Here is a 20,902-nt window from a genome sequence, read left to right as displayed (position 1 = left end):
CTCAAATCCCCCAAGCCTCACCACCCTTACGTGTCCGCCTTTCTTCATTGTGCCATCCACCGAGCCAGTTGTGCTGGAAAACATCGCTGTGCAGACTCACACCCAGCCACAGCAGGAGCTCCTAGACCCCAGACCCCTGCCAGGAACCTTAGCCTTCTCATTATCCATATAGTTCCCTTGGTCGGGATTCTCCCCTACCTGGCGGGGCGGGCCGTACCGGCGCCGAGGAGTGGAGTGGTTAGGCCGGCGCCGGCGGGGTTGGCGGCCAGCCGGCACAGAAGGGCTTGGCGCCACGCCAAAGGGCCTCCGCCGGCCGGCGCGAGTTGGCACATGCGCGGGAGCGCCAGTGTATGCTGGCGTCATCCCAGTGCATGCGCAGGGGGGTTCTTCTCCGCGCCGGCCATGGCGGAGGTTGACAGCAGCCGGCGCGGAGGGAAAGAGTACCCCCACGGCACAGGCCCCGCCCGATCGCGGGCCAGGCCACCGTGGGGGCACCCCACGGGGCCAGATCCCCCCCGCGCCCCCCCGAGGACTCTGCAGGCCGCCCGCAGAGCCAGGTCCCGCCGGTACGGACCTGGTTTGATTTATGCCGGCGGGACCGGCCGAAAACGGGCGGCCGCTCGGCCCATTGTGGGGTGGAGAATCTCCTGGGGGGGCTGCTGCCAGTGGCCGCCGACCTGCGCGGCGCGTTTCCCGCCCCCAACAAAACCCCGGCGCCAGAGAATTCGGCAGCCGGTATCGGGGCAGCGGGGCGGGACTCATGCCGTCCCCCGGCGATTCTCCGACCCGGCGGGTGGTCGGAGAATTCTGCCCCATATGTCTGCAAGCATATCCCCAGTGCTGAAGGCCAGCTGCTGAATTTGGTTGTTGGCTGCTGTCTCTGTGGTGCTGATGCTTTTAGAATCAGAGAGTCCCTACAGTGCAGAAGGAGGCCATTTGGCCCATCGAGTCTGCACCGACCACCAGAAAGAGCACCCTCCTTAGAGCCACTGCCCCAACCTATCCCTATAACGCTGTAACCCCACCTAACCATTTTGGACACTAAAGAGGCAATTTAGCATGGCCAATCCATGGCCAATCCACCTAACCTGCACATCTTTGGACTGTGGGAGGAAACTGGGGCACCCGGAGGAAACCCACGCAGACACAGGGAGAATGTGCAAACTCCACACAGATAGTCACCCGAGATCGGAATTGAACCCGGGTCTCTGACGCTGTGAGGCACCAGTGCTAACCACTGTCCAGCTGTGCCGCCCTAGAGTTCAGACAAACTGTTCAGGCTTCAAAGTTCGACTGAACTGCGATGCAATAATCATTGTCTGAGACTTGGCACGTGTACCCATGAGAACCCACGTGGGTTGGGGGCATTTAATGAAGCACTGGAGAAGGGGGAGTTGCCAGAGACGATGACGCAGGCAGTAATCACACTAATTCCGAAAAAGAGGAAGGACCCGGTGGAATGTGGGTTGTATAGGCCTCTATCACTTTTGAACACGGATGTGAAAGTATTGGCTAAGTTGTTGGCGGGGAGGACAGTGGTTAGCACTGCTGCCTTACAGCACCAGGGACCCGGGTTCAATTCTGATCTTGGGTAAGTGTCTGTGTGGCTTTGCACTTTCCCCCCATGTCTGCCTGGATTTTCTCCAGTTTCCTCCCATATTCCAGGTTAAGTGGATTGGCCATGTTAAAATTGCCCCTTAGTGTGCAAGAATATGCATACAAAATGGGATTACAGGGTCAGGGCAAGATAGTGGGCCCAGGTACGGTGCTCTTTCAGAGAATCAGTGTAGGCACGATGGGCAGACTAGCCTCCTTCTGCACTGTACAGATTATATAAGATTATTTGGTTTTAACCTGTCCAATCGCCTTCGATGTTAACTAATAACTTACTGAAGCCATCTGTTCATAATGATTCACTTTGTTCAAAGTATGTTAAGAATGGATGCGACTGCATTATTGTTTGTTTCACACCCTGGACCTATTTACTTTATACAGGAAGGCACACTCATCATTATCTTCAAGGCTCCTGTCAGGTCACAGAGATAGCAAAGAAAAACCACTCTTTAAACGCCAGCAGTGGATTATAAAAGTGACGGCCTACAAAAATGGGACCAGTGATGTCTCTGCAAAAGTAACAGCACCAAGCATCAAAATGGTAATGGCTAATGTCTGAGTTTCTTTATGGCACTGGATACAATTAATCATTTCTAGCTCCACTTGGTTCTCATAGGCGGTTGAACACATTTTATCTTAAATCCATTAACTGTTTCACCTTTTCAGGCCATTAAAATGATAGGCACGATCCGAAAGGTCAAACAGCCCTCCATTATTATTAATTGAGGCTCCCAAGAAGTAGTATCACTGGGTAGAAATTGCACCTCATTGCACCTATCTTAGGGTTATGGAATGGACACAATGAAATCCAATTTTGCGGGTTAACATCTTGTGCTCTAAAGATGCCTGAAAACTACCTGTTCCAAAATTGGCCGAAAGGTGGCATCCGATCTTTTTTGAAAGCAAATCTAATGCCTGTTTTAGGACATCTCATTGAAGTTGCGCAGTAATGCGTGGGGTAGACAGTGGGAGAGACTCTGCTTTTTTTTTGGCCTTGGCGAGGCATGCCGCTCCGAGGTCAAACTTACCTCCGCTCGTCAGTACAGGAAGATTGGATTGGACTGGATTGGATTTGTTTATTGTCACGTGTACCGAGGTACAGTGAAAAATATTTTTCTGCGAGCAGCTCAACAGATCATTAAGTACATGGGAAGAAAAGGGAATAAAAGAAAATACATAATAGGGCAACACAACATATATAATGTAATTACATAAGCACTGGCATCGGATGAAGCATACAGGGTGTAGGGTTAATGAGGTCAGTCCATAAGAGGGTCATTTAGGAGTCTGGTGACTGTGGGGAAGAAGCTCTTTTTGAGTCTGTTCGTGCGTGTTCTCAGACTTCTGTATCTCCTGCCCGATGGAAGAAGTTGAAAGAGTGAGTAAGCCGGGTGGGAGGGATCTTTGATTATGCTGCCCGCTTTCCCCAGGCAGTGGGAGGTGTAGATGGAGTCAATGGATGGGAGGCAGGTTCGTGTGATGGACTGGGCGGTGTTCACGACTCTCTGAAGTTTCTTGCGGTCCTGGGCCGAGAAGTTGCCATACCAGGCTGTGATGCAGCCCGATAGGATGCTTTCCATGGTGCATCTGTAAAAGTTGGTAAGGGTTAATGTGGACATGCCGAATTTCCTTAGTTTCCTGAGGAAGTATAGGCGCTGTTGTGCTTTCTTGGTGGTAGCGTCAATGTGGGTGGACCAGGACAGATTTTTTGGAGATGTGCACCCCTAGGAATTTGAAACTGCTAATCATCTCCACCTCGGCCCCGTTGATGCTGACAGGGGTGTGTACAGTACTTTGCTTCCTGAAGTCAATGACCAGCTCTTTAGTTTTGCTGGCATTGAGGGAGAGATTGTTGTCGCTACATCACTCCACTAGGTTCTCTATCTCCCGCCTGTATTCGGACTCGTCGTTATTCGAGATCTGGCCCACTATGGTCGTCTCGTCAGCAAATTTGTAGATGGAGTTGGAACCAAGTTTTGCCACGCAGTCGTGTGTGTACAGGGAGTAGAGTAGGGGGCTAAGTACGCAGCCTTGCGGGGCCCCGGTGTTGAGGACTATTGTGGAGGAGGTGTTGTTGTTCATTCTTACTGATTGTGGTCTGTTGGTCAGAAAAGCGATGATCCAGTTGCAGAGTGGGGAGCCAAGTCCTAGGTTTTGGAGCTTTGATATGAGCTTGGCTGGGATTATGGTGTTGAAGGCGGAGCTGTAGTCAATAAATAGGAGTCTGATGTAGGAGTCCTTGTTTTCGAGATGCTCTAGGGATGAGTGTAGGGCCAGGGAAATGGTGTCTGATGTGGACCGGTTGCAGCGGTATGCGAATTGCAGTGGATCAAGGCATTCTGGGAGTATGGAGGTGATGCACTTCATGATCAACCTCTCGAAGCACTTCATTACGACTGACGTCAGGGCCACTGGACGGTAGTCATTGAGGCACGTTGCCTGGTTCTTCTTTGGTACCGGTATGATGGTGGTCTTCTTGAAGCAGGTGGGGTCCTCGGAGTGGAGTAGGGACAGGTTAAAGATGTCCGCGAATACCTCTGCCAGCTGGTCCGCGCAGGCTCTGAGTGCCCGACCAGGGATCCCGTCCGGACCCGTCGCCTTCCGAGGGTTCACTTTCAGGAAGGCCAATCTGACTTCGGAAGCTGTGATGGTGAGTATGGGTGAATTATGGGCTGCTGGGGCACTAGACAGCGGATTGTTGGTTACCTGCTCGAACCGAGCATAGAATGCATTGAGTTCATCGGGGAGGGGTGCGCTGCTGCCAGAGATACTGCTCGGCTTCGCTTTGTAGCCCGTTATGTTGTTTAGTCCTTGCCACAACCGCCGAGAGTCTGTCTGTGATTCTAGCTTGGTTTGATATTCTCTCTTGGCATCTCGGATGGCTTTGCGGAGGTTGTACCTGGATTTCTTGTATAGGTCAGGGTCGTCTGTCTTGAACGCCTCAGATCTGTCTTTCAGTAGGGAGTCAATCTCGCGATTGAGCCATGGTTTCCGGTTGGGGAACGTACGTACTGCTTTCTTTGGCATGCAGTCTTCCACACATTTGCTGATGAAGTCTGTGGCATACTCATTTTTTAAAAAAAATTATTTTAAAAAATGTTTTTATTCTCCATTTTCACATTTACCTTCAAAATTTACACCCCACCCACAAACAGTAAACGGTAACAAATACAAAATGAATCCCCTTAACAATACCAACGATCCCATCCTCCCACCACCCCAAACAACAGCCAACCTGTCAATATATGCATCCAATAAAAATTCCTCCCACGGTGGAAACAAAAAACAAAGGAGAAAAAGAAAAAGGAGTCCGGGACCGCCGATGGTCACCATTGACCTATAGAGTCACCTAGACCTAATGCGATCTAAGTGCTTTCGCATTACACAACCCTGGACGTGCACTTGATTGGAAGCCGGTCCTGTCTGGTAGATGACAGTCCTGGAGAACCACTGGGCATGATCTGCAAAGTTTTGGCCATGCACTGGGTCACCTGGTACAAAGTGCCCGGGCGGTCGACGTCGAATGGGCAATGCCCTTGCAGGTCCTGGTTGTGGTGCACCTTCCCGCTGATGTCGAAGAAGACTCGTGTCCATCTACCCCGAAGACTGTTCCCGCAACCCGCATTTGAATGTCTGGACCGCCTTTTCCACGAGCCCATTCGAAGCCAGGTGGTGCGGGCAGTTCGGATTGTCGTATCCCTTAGCCTTCAGAAACCCAGCGAACTCTTCGCTCGTAAAAGGTGTGCCATTGTCCGTGACTAACATGTTGGGTATGCCATGGGTACAAAAAGACAAAAATAGCTTCCTAATCTTTGCCCTGGAGGCGGTTGCCCCCATCTTGGGGACCTCCAGCCATCTGGAATGGGCATTGATTGCGAGAAGGAACATCAAACCCTGAAACAGGTTGGCAGAATCAGCACGCAACCGCACCCATGGCCGTCCTGTCCATTCCCAAGAGTGGAGGGGCGCGGCTGTCAGGAGCTTCTGGTGCTCCTAACAGACGGTACATTGTTGGGCCAATTGTCAGCATCCAGGCCCGGCCACCAAACGTAGCTACGTGCTAACATTTTCATTTTTAATACTCTTGGGTGTTCATTGTGGAGATCTTGCAAGATCAAACCCTGGCTCTTTTCCCGGATGACGACACACGTACCCCAAAGCAGGATCCTGTCCTCCACACTACATTCGGACATCTTAGATGAGAATGCCCGCAATTCACCTGGAAGCTGTCGCTGCTGCCCACCATACAACATGAGATGTCGAACTTTGGAAAGAAGTTTGGGTCCACTCCTGGATCCAAGATGCAGTGACCAGCAATGAATCCATAAAGATAAGGGTGGTGGGCAGCACGGTGGGGCAGTGGGTTAGCCCTGCTGCCTCACGGCGCCGAGGTCCCTGGTTCGATCCCGGCTCTGGGTCACTGTCCATGTGGAGTTTGCACATTCTCCCCGTGTCTGCGTGGGTTTTGCCCCCACAACCCAAAGAGGTGCAGGTTAGGTGGATTGGCCACGCTAAATTGCCCCTTAATTGGATAAAATGAATTGGGTACTCTAAATTTAAAATTAAATTTAAAAATAAAATTTAAAAAAAGGTAAGGGTGGTGACAACTTCTTCCACCCTGGGAGGAGATGGAGGCCTAGTCAGCAAGGGCAGTCAGCTCAACGCATCGGTGTGCTCAATCTGACTGCCCGACCAATGTTCAAACGAGTACTTGTAACTCAACTTGTACGCAACTACTACTTGCGGACGTGATAGGCGGAATGGCCCTGTCCTCTTTTAACAGACCGAGTAACGGTTTGTGGTCAGCGATGAAGGTGCAATGGCGACAGTACATGTATTGGTGAAATTCTTTTACTGTGAAAACCACCGCCAGGACCTCCTTTTCTACATGCGCGTACTTGCGTTCAGCCACTGCCAGCATCTGGGAGATGAATGCGAAAGACCGATCCCTACCATCTGCCATCCTGTGAGAGAGAACAACCCCACTGTTGCACGGTGATGTGTTGCATGTGATGGTGAGACGCTTGGCGTGATCATAGTGAGTCAACAACCCGGAAGACAAAGTTGTGTCTTCACTTATCTGAAAGCCGTTTCCTGCGCCCTCCTCCACGCCCATTCTTGGTTTCTCTTCAAAAGTAGATGCAGGGGGGGGGGGGCAGCATCATTGCAAGATTCAGGATGAACTTGCCGTAATAGTTCACAAACGTTAAAAACGATCGAAGATGCATGGTGCTCGTAGGGGCAGGCGCCTGCTGAATGGTGTAAGCCCTCGTGGTCCTCCCGATAGCCCACCTGTTTCATGTGAAAAACACACTTGGCTCCCCGCAGGCAGATGGCCAGACTCCGAAAAACGCCAAAGAACCTCTGCCAGGTTGTCCAAATGCTCCTGCTTGGTCGCTCCAGTGAACAGCATGTCATCTAAATATAACGCTACATGCGGTAACCCGCGCAGAGTGTTCTCCATCACCCGCTGGAATATGGCACAGGTCAACGACATGCCGAAGGGCAACCTGGTGTACTTATACAGGCCACAGTGCATGTTGATCGGGAGGTCGAGTCCAATTCGAGTTGCAAATATGCACGACTCAAGTTTAGTAAATGAGAGCCCACCTGCTAATTTAGAGTGTAGTGATTTCAGCTTTGCATGGACACTAACCAAGCAGCTGAAGTCAGGAGTTGAGATCTGACCTGACCCTTGAACAATGCAGAGAAGGGAACCATGAAAATGCAATCTGCTGTATATTTATAAGGTACATTTTCAAAACCTCTATTCTGTTTCATATGTGAGTGAAGAGTCTTTGGGGGATAGCCCCTCAAAATGGTTATGGGTATTGTGATGTGTGATTAGTCCATGCCCATTGATTGCATAACAGGCAACATGCCAACTTGCGCTTTATGCTCATTCAAGTGATCTTTACATCCAGCCAGCCCCACCTACATTGTTCATTGACTGGATGCATCAGCAGGGGGTCAATATTATGAGTAGCTTACCACTTAAGGTTAGCCTGCGCTGGCGCTGCTTAAAGATAACCTGTGCCTCGCCACGGTGAGATGCATTATAGCTGATGGTAGTGCTAGGATTCTATAAAGAGGATCTGACCAGCCAAAGCCTGTAGAATGGCACAACTGCGCAGAGAGTGGCTACAAGGTTCTCGCACGCTGCACTCGAGGTCCAAATGAAAGGTGAAAGGATGTTTTTTATCTGCAAGGGGAGAAGGAGGCCTTCCATCACAAAGTCAAAAGGCAATGGCAGTGATGATCAAAGTTTTTTTTTCAAGCGCCTTTTATTCAAACTTGTATCAAAGTAGGTTACAGCAAATAAACACCCCTGGAAACATTCTTCCCAACAATCAACTATACAGTTTGTACAGATTTTTCTCCTTTGTCACCCCCCCCCCTTCCCCATCACCCACCCCCACCCCCCTGCAATGAACAGCTCCTCAAACACGGCCACAAACATCCCCCACCTTTTCTCAAACTCCCCTGCTGAGCCCCTTAACTCATACTTTATCTTCTCTAACCGCAGGAAGTCATACAGGTCACCCAACCATGCTGCTACCCCCGGTGGCGATGCCGACCGCCACTCCAGCAAAATTCGTCGCCGTGCAATCAGAGAGGCGAAGGCCAAGACATCGGCCTTCCTCCTCTCCACGAGCTCCGGCTTCTCTGAAACCCCAGATATCGCCACCAAAGGGTCCGGGTCCACTCCCTTCTCCACTATCCTGGCTAAGACCGCGAACACTCCCGCCCAGAATCTTCCCAATTTTTCACAACCCCAAAACATGTGCGCATGATTCGCTGGCCCCCACCCACACCTCTCACACTCATCTGCTACCCCCTGAAAGAACCCACTCATTCTCGCCCGAGTCATATGCACCCTGTGCACCACCTTAAACTGTATCAGGCTCATCCTTGCACAAGAGTAGGTCCCGTTTACCCTTCGCAGTGTCTCACCCAATACTCCCCAATTGATCTCCATTCCCAACTCCGCTTCCCATTTCTCCTTGATCTTCACCACCCGCCTGCCTCCCTGCTCCCCAGCCACTTATATATATCCCCAATTCTTCCCTCCCCTTCCACATCCGGAAGCAGCAGTCGCTCCAGCAGGGTGTATCCCGGCAATCTAGGGAACCCCTTCCAGGCCTTTCATGCAAAGTCCCGAACCTGTAGATACCTGAACTCACTCCCCCTCAGCAGCTCTACCCTCCCTCTTAGCTCCTCCAGACTGGCGAACCCTTCCTCCAAATACAAATCCCTCACCTTGACCAGCCCCACTTCCCTCCACCTCCTGTATACACTATCCATCCCCCCCGGCTCAAATCCATGATTCTCGCACAGCGGCGTTAGCACCGACATCCCTTCCACCCTAAAATGCCTCCTCAGCTGATTCCATATCTTCACCATGGACTGCACCACTGGGCTCCCTGAATACCTACTCGGAGCCATTGGCAATGCTGCCGTCACCATAGCCCTCAAACTAGACCCCTTACAAGATTCCTCCTCCATCCTAACCCACTCTACCCCTTCTCCTTCCCACCACCGCCGCACCTTGTCCACATTTGCCGCCCAATAATAATGAAGCACGTTTGGCAACGCCAGCCCCATCCTGCTGCCTCTGCCTCTGTAGCAGGGTCCTCCCCACCCTCGGCACCTTCCCCGCCCATACAAAGTCAGAGATGATTGTGTCCACTTTCCGAAAAAAGGCCTTTGGTATAAAGATCGGGAGAGCCTGAAAGATAAACAAGAACCTTGGCAGAATATTCATTTTCACCACTTGGACCCTCCCCGCCAACGTTAAGTGCAGTGTATCCCACCTCTTAAGATCCTCCCTGGCCTCCTCCACCAGCTTCATTACGTTCCACTTATGGAGCCCCGTCCATTCCCTCGCTACCTGAATCCCCAAGTACCTAAACCTATCCCACGCTCCCGTAAATGGCATCCTCCCTAAATTAGCCCGCTGTGCCAGCTCATACACCGGGAATACCTCGCTTTTCCCGACATTCAGCTTGTATCCCGAGAACCCTCCAAATCTCCCCAACAGGCCCATAATCCTTCCCATACTCTCCAACAGATCCGAAACATACAGCAAGAGGTCATCGGCATAGAGCGACATCCGATGCTCCCTCTGTCCCCTCATTGTCCCCTGCCACTCTGCCGACCCCCTGAGAGCCTTTGCCAATGGCTCTATGGCCAGCGCAAATAGCAGCGGCGACAGCGGGCACCCCTGTGTAAGTCAAAGCTTCGTGAGCTCATATCATTCGTCCTCACCTTCGCTCTTGGCGCCACATACAGCAACCGCACCCATGTCACAAATCTCGGCCCAAACCCAAACCTTTGAATAAGTACCGCCACTCCACCCGATCAAATGCTTTCTCCACGTCCATGGACACCACCACCTCCGGTACCAGAGCTCTCAACGGATTCATCACCACATTCAACAGCCGTCTTATATCACTCGCGAGCTGCCTGCCCTTCACGAAGCCTGTTTGATCTTCTGCAACCACCCCCGGGACACAATCCTCCATCCTCCCCGCCAACAACTTAGCCAATACTTTCACATCCATGTTCAATAGTGATATGGATCTATAAAACCCACATTCTACCAGATCCTTCCCTTTTCTGGGAGATGAGTGTGATTACTGCCTGCTTCGCTGTCTCCGGCAATGCCCCCTTCTCCAGTGCTTCATTAAACGCCCCCAACAGATCTGGTGCCAGGTCCGTCGCAAATTCCTCATAAAATTCTGCTGGGTACCTATCCGGCCCAGGGGCCTTCCCTGACTTCATACCCCTGATACTATCCAGCACCTCCCTCAGCCCCAGGGGCTTCTCAAATGCCTGCCTCTTTGCTTCCTCCACCTGGGGAAATTCCAGCTCGTCCAGAAACCACCCCATGTCCCCCTCCTCTCCTCCTGGGTCTGCCTCATAAAGTCCCTGGTAATATTCTCTAAATGCCTCATTTATCTTCCCTGGCTCTGACACCACATCCCCAGCCCCAGTCCGGATCTTCAATATTTCCCTGGACGCAGCCAGCCTCCGCAGCTGGTGCGCCAGCATGCGGCTCGCCTTCTCCCCATACTCGTATTGCACCCCTCTTGCCCTACGCAGTTGCCCTACCGCCCTCCCCGTTGTCAGCCTGTCAAATTGCCCCAGCAACTTTTTCCTCCTCACCAATCCCTCCACGGTGGGTACCCTCGAATATTCCCTGTCCACCTCCACTATCTCGCTCACTAGACGGTCATGTTCCGCCCTCCTTTCCTTATTCGCACAAACCGTAAATGAGATAATTTCTCCCCGGACCACTGCCCAGTGCTTCTGAAAAAATGCTCGCCGACACCTCCCCATTCTGATTGAACTCCACATAATCCCTAATCGGCAACCGCACCTTATCACAAAAACCTCCATCCGCCAACAACCCCGAGTCAAACCTCCACCCCGGCCACTGCTCCCGTCCCGTACTGAACCGAATATCCAGCCAGTGGGGTGCATGGTCCGAGATAACTATCCCCGCAGACTCTGCCCCCTTCACCCCAACCAAAATCTCCCGACTCACTACAAAGTAATCAATCCTCGAATACACCTTATAGCCGTGTGAAAAGAAGGACTACTCCCTTCACCGTGGGTTCTGAAAGTGCCATGGATCCACCATATCCATCCTCTCCATAAACCCCCCCCCCCCAGCTCCCTTGCCATTCGTACCCTACCCATCGACCTGGGCTCGATCTATTCACCCTCGGCTCCAGGACACAGTTAAAATTTCCTCCCATGATCAACTGATACGTGGCTAAATCCGGGATTGCTGCCAGCAACCCCCTCATAAAACCCACATCATCCCAATTTGGGGCATACACATTTACCAACACTACCGGTACCCCTTCCAATACCCCACTCACAATCACATATCTCCCACCTGGATCCCTCACCTCCTTCGCACTCACGAATCCCATTTTTTTGCTCATTGAAATCGCCACACCCCTCGATTTCAAATCAAACCCCGAGTAAAAAACCTGCCCGACCCACCCCTTCCTTAACCTAACCTGGTCCTTCACACGGAGGTGTGTCTCCTGCAAAAAGACAACCCCCGCTTTCAAGCTCCTGAGGTGCGCGAACACCCACGACCTTTTAACCGGCCCATTCAGTCCCCGGCCGTTCCACGTTACCAACCAACCGGAGGCTTGTGCCTCCAATCCCCTCTACAGTCCGTCACCTTCCCCACTTAACTCCTGCCCCTTTAATTCCACTCTGTACCTAGCCCATCCCTGATGGCCCCTTTCTTCGCCCTTGACCATGTCATCTCTCAGCCCCTGCCGTGTCGCAGAAACCCCCCCGCGCTTTTCCCCTTCCCCTTCTTCCCCCCCCATATCCTCTTTCCCCCCTCCCCCCCCCCCCCGGCCACCCCTCTTGAGCTTTTCCCCACCACCTCACTTCCGTTAACCTGCTAGTGCGGCTGCCCCTGCCCAAAGGCACATCCTAATGACCTCCCCCCCCGCACCCCCCGCCCCACTCCCCGCTCCTCAGCTCCAAGAAGAAGGCCTCCTGCTGGCCTTACCCTCCCCCATCCAAACAAGGACTTCTCCTGAACTCCAGGTAGCCTTCTCCAAAAGCAAACAAACAGATGTTAAACACAAACAGTCCCATAAAACAGGAGGGAGGATGGGAACATCCATCCCCACACAAACGTTTCACCCCTACAACTCCTTACAATCTCAACATTGAACAGAAACCAGCCCCCACAGAAAAAGCGCGAAAATCCCGCAATCCCTATACCCACTTCAAACATGCTCCCGACCATTACATAGTACCAGCACCCCGGTTCCCAAGTATTGTCCACTCAGTTCTCCCCCAGTTTATGCTCCTTAATGAAATCTTCGGCCACTTCTGGGGTCTCAAAATAATACTCCCGGCCTCCGAACGTCACCCATAATTTTGCCGGGTAGAGCACCCCAAACCTGATCTGCCGCCGGTACAGCACCGCCTTGGCCTTGTTGAAACCTGCCCGCCGTTTTGCCAACTCGGCTCCGATGTCCTGATAAATCCGAACGTTATTTCCCTCCCAGTCGCAGCTACGCTTCTCCCTGGCCCACCGTAGAATTGTCTCTTTCTCCACAAATTTATAGAGTCTCACGATCACCCCCCGCAGCTGCTCCCCAGCTCTGGGCTTTTGCCTCAGAGACCTATGTGCTCGGTCCACTTCAGGTGCCTTATCTAGCACCCCTTCTGCCACCAGTCCCGCCAGCACCCTTGAGACATACCTTGTGGCACTCACACCTTCCACTCCTTCAGGCAGGCCCACTATTCACAGGTTCTGCCTTCTCGAGGCATTCTCCTGCTCCTCCACCTTTGCCCTCAATATTTTACTGAGGTCTCCTAGAGGCCCCAACTCTGCCTCCAGAGCCACCACACGATCGCTGTGGTCCGAGATCACTCCTTCAATCTCCCAAATCTGTGACCCCTGCAGCTCCAAACACTCTTCAGGGGTGCCACAGCTTCTGCAATGGCCTTTGCATGATTCTCATGCATTTCTTTCCTCTGTTTACGGAATTCCTCCTTGATAAAAGTCATCGGTTCCTGTATCTGGGGCCTTACAGCTTGCCCCTCCCCCACCTGCATGCTGGAAGAGACTGTTGCTGCAGCACCAGACTGTTTCAACTTTCCAGCCAAACCTCTCACTGTTTTCTGCAGGGTCCGGTGATCAGAAGACATACCATTCCAGGGGTAAGCTACTCCTCTAACATTCACCTATGCCTGTTCATCAAAATTCCATCCGGATCTGGGTAAAAAGAGCCCTTTTCTGTGACTTTGAACAGGAATAGCCCTTTATGTGACCAGTCACTCCATGGTCACAAGCGGCAGTCGTGATGATCAAAGCTGGGAGTCAATGCCATGAGCCAGGTACTGAGGGAGTGCACAAGGGTGGTTAACTTTGTATGCAATACAGCATGATTTGGTTGACATCTATGCTTTGCAATGTTTATTTTGCGCATTGTGGTTAAATCAGCATTGTAGGCTGATTGACACACCATCTGCCAACACTATACATTTCAAGTCGATGCTCACTGCATGCATGTCAACACCTCCTGCAATATGGGGCTGACTTTTCAATCACCCACAGGAGTGAGTTCAAGTGGACCTGGAAAATCGTTCACTTGGAAGGCATCACTCATTCCGTTGCCTCAGTGATGTGTTTAGATTTCAAAGGGAGATTAGGAAAAGAGATCTTGCACCCCACACTGCCTCCAATTAACTGTTTGTTGAGCTCAAGGTAGAACTCGTTAGGAGTATGGGGAGCAACAGTTAGCAATTGTCAAATAGTCAGCAAGGGCAATGCAGAGGTTCTTGGACACATTTGAGTATAGCTGTTGGGAACACAGCGGGGGACCCTTAGCGCTCATGAGTGCTGTGTGAAAATATAATACAAGAGGGCGGGCTTGAAAGTAGTTGCTCATGCAGCGGCACAGAGTTGACCTCATTTAAACTGAGAGCCTTTACTTTGTGAGAAGAGACTTTGGATTTCTGAGAGGAACATAAGGCTGCTGGCAACCATGAACACTTCTCGCCCATGCCTGTTCTGGCTTGGTCTGGCTCACTGGAGCTCTTCTTCAAGATGAAGAGAAGAGTGCAGCTCCTCTGTTCATCCCAGCCTCAATCAGGGCTTCAAGTGGGGCATCAGAAAAATGTGGACCCACCTGGGGACAGCTGGCCGTCTGTTGTCCCTGCTCACACATTTCCAAAGGCAACGGCAAGCCATGTTTAGCTCCAGCCTTTTGCCTGTGCCTGACACGTCTAATTGGACTCTGAGCTCATCTCGTCAATTAGTGGCTGCCATTTTGAAAGTTACATTGTCTCACTATTCCTGACACGGTGAGGGGTCAGAACCTGGAAATGTTCCAGGCGGCAATTTTCTGACCCCGGAATGAAAGTTTGCCCCATACAAGTGTGCATGCACACCACACGTATGGTTTTGTGCTACAGAAAATCATGCTAATAAGCCTCTGAACTTTAAACAGCATTGACCTTTATCCACCCCATAGTTCTCTCTGTTGAAATAGCATATCACAGCCATGCTGTATTTTTGCAATTTGAAGAATGGCGATTCAAGAATCAAACAGGGAAAGAAAAAGTTTAGAAGAGACAAAGTAATATTCAAGAGTTAACTTCCCAACTTCCCTCTACAGTAAATGCATTCTCTGAAGAATTGAACAGATGGTGTAAAGGTAGGAAGGAGAGTCATCATCAGCATCCATATTGCTGATGACACTGTACTTACAGTAATAAATGAGGAAGACTTGCAAAAATTAATCCATACAGTTTTAAGGGAAAGTGGTAGATATAGGCTTACACTCGGCTGCAAGAAAACATACGTACTGGAAATGACAAAATAAAATGACATACCATTATGCAACATCACAGTAAATGGAAGTAAGTTAGAACACGTCAATCAGTTCAACTATCTAGGAAGCACAGTAACATCTGCTGTTAAAGTCAGTACCATAATCTGAAAGAGGACTAGACAAGCCAAAAGTGTTTTTACAAAATTAAGCAACATTCTGAGAAAAATATCAGCTTGAATTTTGAAATGAATATCCATATACGAAAATGTTCTGTTTGGTTAGTAATGAACGATGGAGGTGAAGCTTGGAGCATTGAGAAAGAAGAAGAAATGAAAATGAACAGCTTTGAAATGTGGTGCTTAAGGAGGATCCTAAGGGTAAGGCTGGGTGAAGAAAAGAACTAACAAAGTATTGAATGATCCTTGAACAAGACAACTCCTAAATAATATCAAAAGAAGACAATTGGAGGTCTTCGAACATGTTATCCATGCAGAAGGGTTGGATGCTTAATTACCACCGGAAGGATTAACAGATGAAGAGCAAGAGGCTGACAATAAAGGAAGTAATTAGACTACATGAAAGACTGTCGTAACCAGAACTCAGACAAAAAGTCATCCGTTGTTGCTACGATCGGAAACTTTGGAAGATCAGGATCGCCTACGCCACTTAGAAGACAACAAACATCACAAGAGTGACAATGTTAGTTACTGTCACCTTTTTTCCTTAAAGGGGTAGCAAATGATGCATTTAAGTACATCAATTGTCTTATTTCAAAAGTAATAGAAGATGATTTCATCTGTATACCATTTACAGAAAAACTAGAAACCCTTTATAGTCTTTTAATGAATTGACTTTGAAATCAAATCTGATATTTTGGTGTATTATCCCGAAGTGCCTATCTTGCTGCATTACCTATGCTGCAAAATTACTTTGAATTATTCGGAACAAAATAGGTTTGCATAGTACTGGTTTGAGCCACAAATGTTAAAATGCAACTTAACCCACAATAAAATGTTTAATAATCATGTCTAATTGTCTCCTGATTTAAAAATATTTGAAGGATTGGTTTAGTGTTTTATTGATAGTGGGATATTATTTCCATTCTCAGTTGCTGGAGGCCTGCACGATAAGGCTCGACCTGAACTTGGCTGCACGGAGGGTATTTCTGGCAAGTGGTCGAGAAGCATTTGAGCCAAAGGACATTCCTCATAATGCTGATGTTTACATTTCAACTGGAGAGCCATTTATGGATCCGTCCAAAAAGATAAAAGGTACAAAACTAAAGAAACAAAATGCTGGAAATACAGAGCAGGCTAGTTAGCATCGAGCTAGCATTTCAGCTGAAAACCTTTGTGTCTTTTATCTTAACAAGCACCGGTGGGTGTCCTGGTTTTATTTCAGTGTTTTTCCTGTTGTTGTTTTAGATTTTTAATATTGACTTTTATGTATTTAAAATGTACAGATGATTGCATTTATACTATGATGGCAACTTTTAGTCTGCACACTGTGGGGGCAACTTTGCTGACATTCTTAAAATGACCGCTTACACAAGTGAGACTCATTATTTTGGCCCCAAAATTAAAAAATCAAAACCTATACTAAGTTGCACATATGTGGACAATTTTATGTGAATTTAAATAGTTCAAAGTGATAGTCAACATGGATTTGTAAAGGAAGGTTATGCTTGACAAATGTAATCAATTTTTTTGAGGAGGAAACTAGGAGTATTGATGAAGGTAACACATTTGATGTGGTCGATATGGACTTTAGCAAGGCTTTTGTCAAGAAAGTAAGGGCCCAATGGATCCAAGGCAAAGTGGCACATTGAATCCAAAATTGGCTGAGAGGCAAGAAGCAGAGGGAGATGATAGTGGGTTGTTCTGTGCCTGGAAGTCTGATTCCAGTGGGGTTACGCAGGACTAAGTGCTGGAGCCCTTGCATTTTGTGGTATATGTTAAGATTTGGACTTAAGAGGAGGATAACCATAGATTACACAACAATACCAATATACTGGTCAGGTGGGCAGAGCGGTGAAAATGGATTACATTTGGAAAAATGTAAGGTAATGCACTTGGGAGGACGAACAAGGCAAAGGATTAGACTGAATGGTAGGACCCTGGAAAGTACTGAAGATCCGAGGGACCATGGAGTGCGTATCCACAGACCCCTGAAGGTGGTAGGACAGGTAGATAAGGTGGTTAAGAAGGCATATAGGCCTTCACAAGTTTCATGGGCAGGGTTAAGGTGGATTTGCTGATGTGGGTTAGCTTTCTCCTATAGTTGGCAGGCTGGGTACAGGCGGTTAAGATAAACATTTTGCCGTGGTTTTCATTCTTGCTTCAGTGCTTGCCAGTCTTTTTGCTGAAAATGATTTTTGTGGGGGTGGAGAGGCTGATTTTGTCATTTGTGAAGGCAGGTAAGGTAAACAGGATTAGGAGGACAGTGCTCCAGAGAGGGCTTGACCCATCCAAACTTGTTATACTATTATTGGGCGGCAAATGCTGAGAAGGTGCGGGGCTGGAATAGGAAGACGGCGGCTCTGTGGGTAAAGATGGGAGCAGGATTTTGTAAGGGGCCGGGGTTGTGGGCATTGGCAACGGCAACGCTTCCATTTGCCCCAGGGAGGTATTCAGGGAGTCAGTTCGTAGTGGCTATGCTGAAAATATGGAGGCAGTTTTGGCAGCAGTTTAAGTTGGGGACAGGGTCAAAGTTGATGCCGATTCGGGGGAACCATGGGTTTGAGCCTGGGAGAATGGAGGCAAATCTGGAGGGGTTGGGGGTGAAGTTTGGGGTCCCACGAGGGGATGGTTACAGGTACATGCAAGTGCGGGATTTTGTGAAAAAGGTCTGTCCGACCTATCAGGTGGCACTGCCCTCCTCATTGCTGGAGGGGGTGCTGTCGGTGGTGGGGCTGGGGGGCGGGGGTTGTCTCTGCGATTTATGGGAGAATTTTGGAGGAGGATAGGACATCTCTGGAGGGGGATTAAGGCCAAGTGGGAAGAGGTGCTGGGGATGGAGTTGATAACCTCATGTGTGAGGATGGGGTTGATACAGCTAAAGGCACAGAGCGCATCTGATGAAGTCGAGGATGAGCCAGTTGTTTGAGGGGGTGGAGTATATTTGTGAGCAGAGTGGGAGGGGCTCAAGCAAATCGCATACACATGTTCTGGTCCTGCTTGAAGTTGGAGAGGTTTTGGGAGTCATTTTTCTGCACCATGTCAGCAATTTTATATGTGGTCTTAGAGCCCAGTCCCCTGGGGGCCATATTCAGTGTTGAACTTGCTGGAGTTGCAGACAGATGCGGGGAAGATGTTTTAGCCTTTGCCTCGCTGATCGCTCGCAGGTGGGTCCTGTTGGGGTGGAGGTCAGCTTCTCTACCCTGTGCCTCAGTATGCCTGGGGGATCGAGTGGAATTCTTGCATTTGGAGAAGGTGAAATTTGCTCTGAGGGGGCAAGTGAGGGGTTCCACAAGAGATGAGGTTTGTTTGTATTGCATTTTGGGGAGCTGGTTGCCAACTGCTAGGGGGAGGGGAGGGGAGAAGGTGGGAGGGGTTGGTTGGGGAGGGAGTTGGGAGGGGGTGCTGGGTGTTTGTTTTATTTTGGGTTGGTATTATTTTGTAAATGCTATGTGATTTATATGCTTAATTGTTAAAATGTTAAAATTTGAAAATTTGAATTAAAATACTTTTCCAAAAAAAGAAGGCAAATGGGGGGATTCTGACGGGGGCATGTGAGGGGAGGTCTCTCACTAGGTAGCTTTGATCAGGATCTGCCTTTAAAGCCTTTTTGCCCAATTCTTCAGGAGACTTTTGCAGGAAAACATTCTGTGTCGGACATACAGTGTTCCTGCACCGAACACATACCAAAAAGGAAAGGAAGCAAAAAGCCCACAGAAGGTAATTCTTCGGCGGACTCGGAGGCTTTGTTCCAGCAGAGAAAATGGTGGCGGCAGCGTTGGAGACGACGGCCACCCCAATAACAGTGGACATGCTTTTGCGGGTGCTTGCAAAGGAGTTTGACAAACACTTCGACAAGCAGTGGAAGCTTGCGTTGGAGACTCTACGAAAAGGGATTGAGGAAGCGCTGGGCCCCGTCAGGGTGTAACTTGATATGATTGAAGAGCAGTAAAGAAGCATGGCAAGGTGCTAGAGGGTGTGGCGAAGGCGCTGACGATGCAAGGTGAGCAGCTCGAATCGCTGGAAGCCCAGATGGCGGTGATGGCCAACGGGAATAAGAGATTGAGTGCTCAAGTGGATGATCTCGACAATCGGTCAAGGAGGCAGAGAACCTCAGAGGCGAGGGGTTGCCGGAGGAGCTGGAGGGTCCGAATCCCACGGAATATATATTGCGGATGTTTGGGCAGATGATGGTGAGGATGGTCTTGTGTCTCTTCCAGAGCTGAACAGGGCCCATTGGATACTTTGGCAGAAGCCTCGGCCGAACAAGTCACCTCGAGCGATCATTATGGCATGGACAAGATGGGCCAAATGGCCTCCTTCTGTACTGTAATTTTTCGATGATTCTATGATTATTTGATTCCACAGCTTTAGGGAGAAGGAGAGGGTCCTGAAGTGGGCCACAGAACACCACCATGACTCGAAATGGGAAGATAACTTTGTGAGGATTTACCAAGACTTTGCTGGCAAAGGAGCAGGCGATGTTTAATAAAGTTAAGGCCATTCTGTACAAGAAAGAAGTTTGGTTCGGGGAGGTGTGCCCGACATGTTGCGGGTCACATATGGGTCGAAGGACTACTACTATGAGGAACTGGAGGAAGCAGACACCTTCATTAAAAAACATGGACTTGGGTCTAGTTGAATGTGCTGTAGAAGATCTTTGATGTATGTGGGTTGGGAAGGGTGTTGGGATATCCTGTATATAGTTGTTGATATTTGTTGAACAAATTTGGTTTTCTGTTTATGGGTTGAGGGGGGGCTTTTATAATGGGGACTGTACTATGAGGATTGTTTTACTCCCGAGGTGGGCAATATCGTTGTCTTTTTCTTTGTCCTGGGGGTGGGGATGGGGGGAACTGCCCTGCAAGCAATAAACAATACGAAGTCTTCCAACACCAGGTTAAAGTCCAACAGGTTTGTTTCGATGTCACTAGCTTTCGGAGCGCTGCTCCTTCCTCAGGTGAATGAAGAGGTATGAAGAGGCAATAAACAAGGCTAGCGAACAGGAGTGAGACGAGGAGGAGCTGCAGCCATTGAACTGGTTTGGTCAGGTTTGGCAGGCCTAGCCTCTAGGTTGGGGCTTGGGGCAAGGGGGTTTGGATCTTGGGTTTCGTTTCCGTTTGTGTATTTGGGTGGGGTATTAGGTGGGAGTGGGGGGGGGGGGGGGGGGGCGGAGAAGAATGGTTAGTTTGCTAATGGTGATGGTAGGACTTTCTTTGTTTTATTCTGGGGGTGGATTTGTCAGCCATCTTGGGAGGACCTATGGCCTTTACTATTTGAGTATTTACCCAGTAGCCCCTGACGGTAGGAATGGCTGATTCCGGGATGAGGGGGAGGTGGAAGACCCCCAATTTGGTTGGTCTCCTGGAATGTGAGGGTGTTGGGTGTCGCAGTGAAGAGGTCGAGAGTTTTTGCTCACCGAAGGAATCTAAATGCTGATGTGCTGTCTTTGCAGGAGACTTACCTGCGGGTAATGTAGTGATCTCTGTATGTGTTAATACATGTTCAAGTAATGTAAAGTCAGTACAGATAGATGATCACTAGATGGCAACACTAACAGGACCTATAAAAGAGATTCCCGCTCTTTTCTTAGTTAATGTGTGTGTGTGGAGAACAGCTAGAGTGAAGATGTGATCAGGTCAGAGTATTATTAAAAGTGTTAATTAAATATAAACTTACTTTTTTGTTTTACTAGTTTAATATTGAAGTGAAAGAACTCACTAGTTTCTTATATATTACTCAGTAAACATTTTGTCATCATCTGGAAGACTTCCGACTATTTCT

The 20,902-nt window shown here is 49.4% G+C and overlaps 1 protein-coding gene across 3 annotated transcripts in view; it reads left to right on the top strand.

Moving 5' to 3' along the window:
• Positions 1–20,902, top strand: part of LOC140384491 (doublecortin domain-containing protein 1-like) — an 871,034-nt gene that overhangs the window by 166,302 nt on the left and 683,830 nt on the right. For all 3 annotated transcript variants that reach the window (XM_072466241.1, XM_072466242.1, XM_072466243.1), the window contains 2 exons: positions 1,996–2,155; positions 16,051–16,213. In XM_072466241.1, the coding sequence (XP_072322342.1) occupies positions 1,996–2,155; positions 16,051–16,213 (323 nt within the window). The remainder of the gene's footprint in view (positions 1–1,995; positions 2,156–16,050; positions 16,214–20,902) is intronic.

Source organism: Scyliorhinus torazame, chromosome 10 (assembly GCF_047496885.1).
Source record: "Scyliorhinus torazame isolate Kashiwa2021f chromosome 10, sScyTor2.1, whole genome shotgun sequence".
Classification (NCBI taxonomy): domain Eukaryota; kingdom Metazoa; phylum Chordata; class Chondrichthyes; order Carcharhiniformes; family Scyliorhinidae; genus Scyliorhinus; species Scyliorhinus torazame.
Note: the sequence above shows the minus strand (reverse complement) of the source record. Positions and strands in the feature narration are given on the sequence as shown.